The following is an 11806-nucleotide window of genomic DNA, read 5'->3' as shown; positions in this document are numbered from 1 at the left end:
CAATAATAAAAGCAGTTTTAATATTTATTTTCCAATCCTTGCTCAAACAAATAATTCAAACTATTACAAAGGGAATAGATCAAATCCTTGTGAGCAAAGAAAAACACTTATGAATGTTTTATTTAAAATGACCTGTTAACAGGGTTAGAATTAGAGTAACGAGTAATTACAGTAATTACAGTAACAAATTACATTTATTTGTGGATTATGATGTAAATCTGACAAAGAAAATCCCAGGACCAAATATTTTGTATGTTTGTATATTTTTTCAAAACATGTTTGTAATATTTGTTTTACATGTATGGCAACACGGTTGCAAATCACTGCTAATATATTAGCGTTTTGTCTGAAAAAGATGCAGTTGTTGAATGTAATGTACTGTGAAAGTCAAGGATAGATGTAGTTATATAAAGAAAGGAAGGAAGCTTGTTTTTTTTTTGTAATTTATTTGTTTGTTTGTTTTTGGTTTTTTGGTAATATGGGGCAGCCCCTGATGTATTCATTGGGGTTTGGCTGATAAAAGTGCTTAGGTATAGATAAAAGCACTGTATGAATGTGTGGGTGTGATTGGGAGAGTGAGACTTGCAGTAGAAAATGCTTTAATGCTCAAAATCTACCAGTCCATGATATGGGCAACAGGGATGCGTTGGTTAGAGTGACACACCAAATCTAGTCAGAAAAGACAGAAAGAAAATACAAAATATGTCAAAGACGACTAACTTTTGGTCCGCCCATGGTGTTAAAACATGATCCAATCATCTCACTTCTTCTTTGTCATATCATCTCATTGTTGTTCTAAGCTACATAGGTTTCAATAACAAGGTTGCACATTTGTTGCAGTGCATAATTACTATGTTGAGATTAACTAAATGGCTTCACAATTACAAAAGACGTGTCAACAAAATCAAAACATCAAAAAGTGGATTTAAACCTCATTTTAACGGTTAAATATGACGCACCATTTGATTAAAAAAAGTTTTGATTAAAAAAAAGGCATTTTGGAGAATTCCATTTTATATTTCGGACTCGCTTTTTCAGCAGCTAGGTTTACATATTGTCTTAGGACAAGTGTCATTTATACAACATCTATGGGCTATTTTCAAGGGTGGTACAGGAAATGTGCTGCAATTGTAGAGCGGCCCATTAGCGTTAGCATATGGAGTAGCATTATAAGAAAAACTGGAGCCAAACCCATTGGAAAAAGAAATGATCTTTTACTGGTTAAATTCAGACTTCAGATCTTATTGTAATATTAACTCTATTATATATCATACAGACTATATCATTATTGTTGCAAATGTTTATTGTGTTATTTAAAGTAGGCTATATTGTATATTTATGCATTACCACTGCCCTATAAAAAAGTTAATTATTTAACTTCAATCATGAAATGAAAAGAGGAGGTGACGCTAAGCCACCATAACCAAAAACCAGCATGTATGGAACAAAAGTTTTTTAGCCAAGTGTTCCGGCGAACACATTTTCAGGACGGACCTAGCTGCGTTCTCTGAACTGATCATTTTGGTAAAGAAAAATACAAAAAATAGTCTATTTTCTTTTTAATGACGCTGGCGTGTAACATTCAGGAACACTTAGGAGGTTCCTTTACAGTCTAAAAGTCATGTACACATGTGTTGAGTGGTGTTGTAGTTTATTTTAAATGTAATTTGCTTATGAGTCACCAGCTCAGTCAGCGGACACGGGAGCTGCTAGCCAACATGAACAGAAATGTCAGAAACTTTTTGTAGCTGTAGTCCTCGTTGTCGTAATTCACCACCCGTGTCGCTGGCTGTAGTCCCTGTGCATCTTATTGGAAAAGCACTGAGATGAGATATCAACTAAGAGTTGCTCGTTCTTAGCTGAATTTCACGCAGAAGAAGTCGCCCAGTTTCCTCCCGGCGTGGTTCACCCCGTTTGTCCGTGTTTGCAGGTGACGGAGTCGGTGTCAAGCTCCGCGTAGAACCAGAGATGCCCAAAAAGAAAACCGGTGCCCGAAAAAAGGCTGAAAATCGGAAAGAGCGAGAGAAGCAAATACGAGCCAACAGGGAACATGTTGACGTGGCCAAACACCCCTGCAACTCCAACATGGTGTGTAGCTGCGGTAGCTGATAGATGCCCAATTAAAACAACAGCAATGCCTTAATATGTATCTAATCTTTTTATACTGTTACATTTTTGCAGGAATGTGACAAATGTCAGAGGTAAGTGACTTTATTCACTTATATGACCAATGTGCAACTGCAGATTCTCCATAATTCTGAGACAATTAACATTTTTTTAACGTTTCTGATGCCACATGCTAGAAAACAGAAGAACAGGGCTTTCTGTTATTTCTGTAACTCGGTGCAGAAGCTGCCTGTCTGCGCTCAGTGTGGTGAGTACACTGCACGTGTTATTTGATTAATGTTGGAATGATATTCATTTTAAAGCTCACACTCCCTGCTTATTTGTGGCCTTCACATCCAAGCCCATTCAAAAACGTGCCAATTCACAGTCAGCTCAGTGATAGCAAGGTCCCTGCAAGGTCTTAAAAAGGTTAATATAACCCTAAATAAGCAACACATTGCACCAGGTCATTAATTACTTAAGACAAAGTAAGTCCAAATTCAGAAGCACTGTGTGGAAAAATTATTCACACCCCTGGATTTATTAGCTTGTAGAACCAGCTTCAGCAGCAGTAATGAAGTAATCATTTTCTAGCTTGATTGGGCCATTCAATCATCTTAATGCTTTTTTTTTTTTTAAAGCCATTCTGTTGTACATTTGCTGTGGTTGGCTTAAGCTTTAGATGTCCTCACCTTTGACTGTAGAATACTTTGGTGTACAGGGGATTTTACATGCCTGTAGAATCTTGGATGTTGCTCTCGTTTTTTGCAGTTTCTCTCAGCACTGCACAGACTGATCTGTGGGTGAATTTGTTGGAATCTCCACTTTTGGAAAGATTATGACATCATGTTGACGTACCTGAATGCTCCAGACCAGCAACCTGCCAAAGCTTCTGTTGTTATAGATGTTCTGACAGTTGCTGACACTGTTAAGTACTTTAAATGCAGGAGGGATGTCATTAGTTTTTCCAGACGTTTCTGCATGTCATGTCATGCTAAGGACCAGATGATTTTTTTTTTTTATGTGCTGATATGTAAAACAGTAGAATTGAAAGAAGGTTTAGTTCCTTTTTTTCACATAACCTTACAAGCCTCTACCATTACACTCCATTATTTTGTTAGATAGACAACAGAGTTCAAAAGGTTTGGCTCATGAACTCTGTGGTTTTCTTTTCTTTTCTTCTTCTCTATGCTCTTCTCCTTATTATTCTGGTACAAGTTCGTTTTTATTCGGCCTGTCTTGAAGCATGCTTAATCATCAATATAAGGAAGTCCCAGAAAGTTTATTCTGTTATTAGCGTGTTTTTTTTAGTGTTATCAGAAGGTTTAACTCAGGCTTAGTGAAAGCTTCTGTATTTACTTTAATAAAGATATTTCTTGATTGAAGACAGTAGCTTTGGCAAACCTAGCTCCTGGAGAGTGATTGTAGCTTGGCTAAATGTTGTGAAGGGGATTTTGTTCATGTATTACACTATTTACCATTACACTGAAATTATTTGTGTTAGTTTTATTCATCTGTAAAGTTTTCTTCCTGTTTTTAGGTAAAATGAAATGTATGAAGTCATCGGATTGTGTTGTCAAACATCCAGGGATCCACAGCACTGGAATGGGCATGGTGGTAAGTTTAAGTTTTCTATTCTATGTCTGTTTGATTTATTTTCCTGTAGCAATGTAATTTATGACTGTAAAAATTATATTAGGTTGACATTATTTAATGGAACATTGTTCATACAGGCCTGGTAGATTTTGTCGGGAGAAATAATATTTTTTTTTATTTAGCCTTTGAGATAAACATCTCTTTTTCAAGGGCTACCTGGCCAAGAAGATGCACCATAGCAAAGTTACATCAAACATCAAAACAAAATAAAACAAGTCAGTTAATTTTGTCAGTGGTAAATTTAATTCAAATACAAGGTCCAGTTCATGAATAGCAGTTGCACCCTCTGTACTTTCCCAGGGAGACAAAAGGATTCAGCTTTAGTGTTCTCTGAAAGGTATTTCATGAATGAGCTGCAAAATAAGGGTATGCTGTTCCAAGTTGGGTACTCTAAAGAGGAGCCAGCTAAAGGACTGCAAATCATCACAGCTGTCTGAAGGTATTAAGAGTTTACACAAATAAGAAGGAAGTTTACTTAGTAGGGCTTTGTACATAAAAATATACCAGTACTGTTGTCTCTATAGGCTTAATGAAAGTCAAGAAACCAGACTATAAAGTACATTGTGATGTCCACTGAACAAGAAATTTGATAGGAAACTTAAGGAATGGTGATATGTTGAGTCTGGACAACGAAGCACAGAAGAGGCATAAGTGTCTGAATAATCCAGAACTTTTAAGAATGTAACCTGTACATGTTTTTTCCCCCCTAACTGATAAAGTAAGAGAGGCTACACTTTGATAATAAAAACCCAGTCTCCTCCTAGTGCAGCGGTCCCCAACTTTTTTTTGCACGGTTTAATGTCACACAATATTTTCACGGACCGACCTTTAAGGTGTTGCGGATAAATACAACCAAATAAAATGATACGATCAAGACAAAAACTGTAGTATTTTGTAAATATAATAATAAACACGAATTCACTGTGTAATTGTGTAACTTTATTAGCAGCGTCCTTCTGAAATGCGCCAACAGCATTGAGAGTAACATCCTCCTCTCTCCCCCTTAATGCGCTCTGGTCGTTATAGTAGTGCGTAAATATTTCTTTCAAAATAAGACACACAACTACAACACGGGGGAAAAAACCCGGGGAAACCGAGTTAACGATAAAAACCCTGAAAACCATAAATTTCACACCCGAGCCTCAACTTTCACAGCCTGGTATCAAACGACTCGCCCGGGGGTTGGGGAGCGCTATCCTAGGGTATGAATAACATACGCCTGGGATTGATTTTCAGAAAGCAACACAAATTTGATTTTGTTGGCATTAAGAATAAAGTTTAAACCACCCAATGATGCCTGCAACAGCTGCCAACAGTGTGACTCAGAGTAGAGCCTTGTAAGTAAATTATGGTGTCATCTGCATAAATGTGCGGTTTAGGCATAATCTTCTCTATATTATTAATAAAAAGGAAAAAAATAAACAGGGCCTAAAGTTGACCTCTGCGTGACTCCATTTAAAACCTTCATAGAAACCTGACTTATATTCATCTGTATAAACACACTGTGTCCTATCTGAAAGGTCATTCCTGAACTAGCCTGTAGTCTTATCATTCTAATTGAGTCTTTCTAACAGCAGCTCATGGTCATCAGAATAAAATCAACAAACAGGGCAGCTTTCAGTCCAAGGCAATAATAATAGAATTTGTTACCAACATAGTTGCTCTTACAGTACTATTGAGTTTATTGAAAATTCTAGAATTTTAGCGCAAGTAGAAAGTTAGGTTTAGGGCAATATTTGTTGAGGGGATCCCATTGTTTTTTAAATAATAAAGTATAGGCTGCTTTCTAGATTTTTAGGGATGATATTAATCTGAAGAATCTGATTAAAAAAATGTTTGTGAGGTTCTCAGATCCAGATGAATTTTTTTGGCTCAATGGATTTCAAACAGATTGCCATAGAGGAAATAGGACAGTTCAATGTAGAGCACCAAGACTATTGTACATTTGCTTTAAAAACATAAGTAGCTGATATAAAATGTTCATAAAGATGCTCAAAATGTCTGCTTTATCCTTTATTTCAACTGAGTTATTTAAAATATGTTTAGACAGGGTGGAAGTGGGACTGGAATATGACGGGGACTATATCTGTTTTCAGAATTTAGAAGCATTTTTGAGGTAGATCGTAAGTACAGTGCTGTGGAAAGAAATTTTTGCTACATTTAAATGTTTCAGATCAAATGATTTTTTTTTTGTAATACAAAGATAATCTGAGTAACTACAAGATGATTAATAAATTAAATCATCATTTAAGGGAAAATGGCTATTTGAGTCTACCCGGCCGCATGTGAAAAGTATGGAAACTTAATCACACCCAGGTTATGCAGCAGGACAGTGATCGGAAAACATGCCAGCAAGTCCACCTCTGAATGATTCGAAAAAATAAAACGACGGTTTTTTGAGTGGACTGGTCAAAGTCTGGGCTTATATCTGATGGAGATGGTTTGGTATGACCTTAAGACTTATTTTGCAAACATTATTTTTCTACACAGGGCCAGATAGGTTTGGATAACTTTTTTCCCCTTAACGAATGAAATCATAATTTAAAAACTGTAATATGTATTTCCTTGGGTTATCTGTGTCTAATATTAATATTTGAAGTGTCACACATATACAAATAAAAAAGAAATTAGGAAGGGGACAAATACTTTTTTCACAGCACCGTATGCATTGATATTTGGAATTTCTAGTCAAGGTTCTAGTTTGATTTCTTAAAACTCTAAGAAATCCAGTCAGCAGGGGAATTTGTGGCCCTGTCTGTATCAGCTGTGCCAGTGCAGAGCTTTATCGAGTCCATTTTAGGGAGAAAACTTCTAGTGCACAAGGTCAAGACCTGCTCTATTTTTAAATTCTTCTGCTGTGAGAATATTTTGCACGGGGCCGGGGCTTTTATCTACTTTCCCGCATAATGATAGCAGCAGAAAAATGACACACTTTAAAATCCCACCGGTATATTAGTTTTATAATCAAATTACTCAGCCATTCGATGCTGGGTAACAAATTTGATGCTGAGTAACTAACAAACCAAGAGATCCATGTTGCCAGCAGATTCCACAACAATCAGCCACTCGGGTAGATGTTGTCACTGATAGCAACAGCACTCCAGACGGCAGGCTAGGAGACTAAACAAGGCCTCAGGCACACCAACAGAGGCCGTCTACAACCAAGAAACAGCAGCTTGTAGATTCTGTCTGCATAAATCTGGGCTAGCTATTATTCAGTATCACTCTGACACTCTTTATGCTCGCGGTGCAGTGTTGTGCAAGTACAATCAAAATGAATAATTAAGCTAAGTAGCATATGATAAGGTGTGTCAAGGTCCACCTGGTGTTTAGCAATCAGTGTGTCTGTTTTTGCTACATGCCAGTAAACTCATCAGCTGGTTATTTAAACATAAAAAAGAAAGAACAATTTTTGATTTTGGTTCTTGTTATTCTCCCACTCAACCACAAGGGCGCAGTGTGCGACTTCTGTGAAGCTTGGGTGTGCCATGGTCGGAAATGCCTGAGCACTCACGCCTGTTCATGTCCTCTGACTGATGCCGACTGCATCGAGTGTGAGCGCAGTGTCTGGGATCATGGTGAGACCACCCCTGTTTGATTGTTTCGCCTGCTTACCTAAGTAGAGCCACTGACTGGTTTAACTTCTTAAATAGGAGGGCGAATCTTCCGCTGTTCCTTCTGTCAGAACTTCTTATGTGAGGATGATCAGTTTGAGCACCAGGCAAGCTGCCAGGTTCTTCAAGCAGAAACATTCAAATGTAAGTCACACTGTCATTCAATGGGTTTTTTTCAATGGGGTGTTTAAAGCGTATCATTTCCATATGAGCAGATAATATCCAAAGGGTAAATGTGCAGTAGTGATGTTACGAATGTGTTTTCATAACATTGTTGCATTATTTTAGGTGTTTCCTGTAATAAACTGGGACAACACTCCTGTCTGCGGTGTAAGGTGAGGAAACAGTCTGTGAAAATACAATGCGAAAGGATCACACGCATGTTTGTAAAAAATAAACCCACGTTATCAGCTTGCATTACAAAACTGTTTGTAACAACAAAAGAAGAACGAAACAAATCTGATAAGACGGCTACAAATTAACATCGTTGTTTTCATGTGGTTTTGCTTTTGGTTTTTCCCCCTTTATCTGGAAATATTCCTCGTGTACAGCAGACACGTAACTGAAACTAAACATCAAAGAGCTTTTAACGAATAAAATGGTAAGAAAGCGCTCCAGGCTGGCAACAATCGACCTGCTGAAAATAGCAGTCGGAGATCATACTGCCTTTAGCTGTTCCTTGTGCTCAGTTAAACAGTTGTCAGCTAATCTTACAGAGGTTAAAAATAAGTTGGTCATATCAATGACCTATAAGAGTAGTTGCTAGGCCAGATAGTCGCAGTGCATATTTTTACTGAAGTGCACAAGTGAAGGAATTTACCAGGCAGCTTATGACAATATGTAGCCAAGGCATACTTTTGCGATAAATCACTTCTTAATGCACAACAAGTGAGTATTCTTATCCTTAAATGTGCGTATATGGAGTAATGTTTGTTTATTTATACTGGAAATCTACAGGATAAAGAACTCCACTATAAAAGATGCACTGCATAGATGCCAAGTACCAGTTGAGTAAATAATTGACTTGCATTTTCTCAGGGCTGTTTTGAAGCTTTAAATAAAAGCTACCCTCACATGCCCATTTGCACACTAAACATTGCACATTACATTACATTACCCTGCTGTAATCAGTCCTGCTAGTCATGCTAGCTGAAAGGGATGTCTTCTCAACACTGTAAACAATGTGGATCCTCCCTCAAAGCTATGTTTTAGCTGGAGCTGTTTATTAATTGAGCGTATATGTTCTGCTGGTCCCCTAGCAACCAAACCGCATTTCCTGATAATGAGACTCTGCCCCAACTCCATATAGACCACAAACAACAGGACTGATTATACTATGATAAGCTGGTAATTTTGAAGAATTTACGCCAGTTGAACTTTAGCATGCATTTCTGCACAGAGAAGCCTTGTTTATTGAGGATGTTAGAATGTAGGAATGACTACAGCAGACATTCAGGTTTATCAGGCTTCATCGGGAACAAAATAAAAACATATTGAGTGGCTCACAAAATTTATACAAGTGCCGCTTGCATGGCAATCTGATCAGAAAGCATTTGAAATACGAAAGCTGCTTTTTGGGACGGGGGTTATTTATTTATATTTCTAATTCAACCTTTTTTTAAGAGTACGGTCTGTATCAAAAAGGCAAAGGACAGCTACTTTATCTTGGTTACGGTGAGTGAGGATCTCTGAATTTGAGAGGAGGAAGGGAATACGATCGAGTTTTTATGGATGAATGGATGTGGATGAATGAGCTAACTCTTGTCTAAACAAGCCTGAACTGTTACTGCTTTGCTTTCTTTAGTTTTGAAGTTAAGCGAGAACTATGCAGCGATATCATGTTCATGCACCACCGTTTCCATGCCACAACTGACTGAAAGTTTAACTGTGTCTTGCAGGCTTGTTACTGTGATGATCACACTAAGAGTAAAGTCTTCAAACAGGAGAAGGGAAAAGGTCCTCCGTGTCCCAAATGTGGTCACGAGACACAGGAGACCAAAGACCTAAGCATGTCAAGTGAGTGCTATGCAGACCTTGAAATGACTGGAAGTTGTTTAGTTGTTTTTCTTCCCGTAAAGCTCCTGTTTCGGGGAAGTTGCCACAGCTGCTACTTCCCCGCAGACTGTTTTTTGAAAATGAAACAAAACCGTAAGGGGAAAAATGAATTCTTCGTTTTTCCCCAGAAATCATGTACTCAGTGCAGCTAATTGTAATTTCTAGAGAATTGTTCAGAAACATTTAGGTTTTTCTCCCATACTTATTGCTGTGAAAGCATAGTCTGATGTTATGCAATTAAACTTTGACCTTGGAAGCGGTGCCAAACACGTGGTGGTCACATTGCTGTTCTCTCAAATGTGCTGCCAGGATTTGATTTCTATCTGTAAGGACTTGCTATTAGCAGAGTGATGTATTTTGAAACAAAAACCCTGCTCAGTGAATCTGATATTTGTAGCTCCTCACAAAGAGTTTAGCAATATTAACATTTCACTTCCGACATGGGAGAGAGGCAAAAAATGTGGAAGGATCACAGCAGGGTCATAGTCATATGTTGACAAGAGGAACAAAGTGATATATAATCAGTTAAATTACAACCTGAAGGCTTAGAATAAACATAGCTTGCAGAGAATTACGTAGACTGTATCTTACAGGACCTTTTCTTTGGCGCTTCACCACCACGCTTAATGACACCAGAGCTAACGTGACACCTGTGCATTGTTCACAGCGCGCACCTTGAAGTTTGGTCGACAGGCCGGTGCCGACGATGACGACGGTTACTACGATGGCGCGTCCGGGTACGATGCCTACTGGAAGAACGTAGCATCCGGTGGTGGAGACCAACGAGACGACTACGGAGAAGACGATTACTACGAGGAAGACGAGGACGAGGAGGATGAGGACGAAGAGGAAGAAGAGGAGGAGGAAGAAGATGAAGAGGGCGAACAAGAAACTGCGTCCGAGTCGCTGGCTGGTCTTAAATTGGATGGTGCTGCTGCCTAAGCTGATGGTGACTGATGAGCTGGAGCAGCTGGAGCACGCAGTCCTGTAAACCCAAAGGATCCTCAAGAAAGCTCCTCAAGAATTTAGATGCACAATTAAGACTGGAGATGAATATTAAAGCTGATATGTTTTAACTTTCCATATGTTACTTTGAAAAAGAAAAGAAAATTTTTTAAACAATATTGAAGCAGCTGTATAGCGACAAAATGAATAAAAGACTCAAATAACAGTTTCAATTTAATTTCAGTTTCATAAATTAAATACCTGCTAATATTATAAACCTGGCTAAAAAATTTTGATGGTGCTCAGAAAGCTTTAAGTGCCCTGCTTTCTCCTCTGTTTTTACAGTCAAGCCTGGGTTAAGTTATGAAACTGCTTCTTTGCAGTGAATTTTGATACAGGAGCAAAGGCTGATCTTTGTGTTGCCACGCTCCAACAGTTGTCACATTCGCCTACTGTGTGAACGGTTCCTGGAAACTCAAGAAGACACTTCACCCATTGCATACTGGTAGTGGCAGCTGTGGCTACAATGTAGCTTGCCATCACCAGTGTGAATGGGTGAATGACTGAATGTAGTGTAAAGCAATTTGGGGTCCTTAGGGACTAAGTAAAGCGCTATACAAATACAGGCCATTTCAAGAAGACGATGTTACTCCTCTTGGTGGCGTGAAGCTGGCATACGTAAGAGGGTTGTTTATGTCATATGGCGGTCAACTTTGAAATAGCTTTTAAAAATTTTTTTTATTTGGTTTCTTAACTTCTTTCAAACGAGGGGGCAATTGGCTGTCGGACAAATACTCATTCAGATCTTATGAATTTGCCTAGATTTTTTTACAATCAGGGTCTGATTGTAAGACTGTCCTTCCATATTTTTTGAATTCCACCTGAATCCACCCAAAACTGCAGAATATACAATAAATTTTCAATAAGTCATGATTTTAAAGCTCTGGCTTGTCTTAAATAGTCCAAACAGCAAAACTTAAGTGTTGGCTGTTCACCACAGTTTGCCTCGAGACTTTCATCTTCCTGTTTATGAAAAACTTCCTCAACTCACTGGCCCCTATGTTTATATCCAAAATAAGTCGTTCTGTTTCAGCTTGGCCAGCTGTAATAATAAACACATTAGCTGGAATGACTTGCCTAAACCATTAGCTTCACTGCTTTTTTTTTCTGATCCAGGCAAATTGGCGGCCACTGAAGTGAGTTCTTCTGTGGCTTATGAATAAAGCATAACCTGTCCTCATTGTCTGTGTTGTTTAATGACTATTGATCTGCTGGAGAGCCTTTTTGTGGCATCTTCCCTCAGTGCAGTGGTTTGTCCTGATGTTTGAAATAAACTGCAAGGCACATTTGTGTTAAAAAAAAAATCAATTTAAAATGAAATAAAATCCCTCTTGAATGTGCATTTCTGTGAAGCATTTCTTCTGACTCAT

The 11806-nt window shown here is 38.3% G+C and overlaps 1 protein-coding gene across 1 annotated transcript; it reads left to right on the top strand.

Moving 5' to 3' along the window:
* The first annotated feature begins 1404 nt into the window (after window positions 1-1404).
* On the top strand, window positions 1405-11776 carry znf330 (zinc finger protein 330). The gene is made up of 10 exons (XM_003452210.4): window positions 1405-1524; window positions 1931-2088; window positions 2182-2201; window positions 2304-2374; window positions 3647-3723; window positions 7214-7340; window positions 7416-7520; window positions 7665-7711; window positions 9275-9392; window positions 10099-11776. Exons 2-10 carry the CDS (start codon window positions 1969-1971, stop codon window positions 10371-10373), a joined length of 960 nt encoding a protein of 319 aa, XP_003452258.1. The 5' UTR covers window positions 1405-1524; window positions 1931-1968; the 3' UTR covers window positions 10374-11776.
* The last annotated feature ends 30 nt before the right edge of the window (window positions 11777-11806 follow it).

This window comes from Oreochromis niloticus, linkage group LG6 (genome assembly GCF_001858045.2).
Source record: "Oreochromis niloticus isolate F11D_XX linkage group LG6, O_niloticus_UMD_NMBU, whole genome shotgun sequence".
NCBI lineage: Eukaryota > Metazoa > Chordata > Actinopteri > Cichliformes > Cichlidae > Oreochromis > Oreochromis niloticus.
The sequence above is the reverse complement of the archived record's forward strand: the minus strand, read 5'-3'. Positions and strand labels throughout refer to the sequence as shown.

Excerpts from the sequence above, each read along its gene's own strand:
- znf330 (XM_003452210.4), top strand. The coding sequence starts at position 1,969 with ATGCCCAAAAAGAAAACCGGTGCCCGAAAAAAGGCTGAAAATCGGAAA. Across the intron at positions 2,089-2,181 it reads ACCCCTGCAACTCCAACATG|GAATGTGACAAATGTCAGAG; the intron begins GTGTGTAGCTGC and ends ACATTTTTGCAG. Across the intron at positions 7,521-7,664 it reads TCAAGCAGAAACATTCAAAT|GTGTTTCCTGTAATAAACTG; the intron begins GTAAGTCACACT and ends GCATTATTTTAG.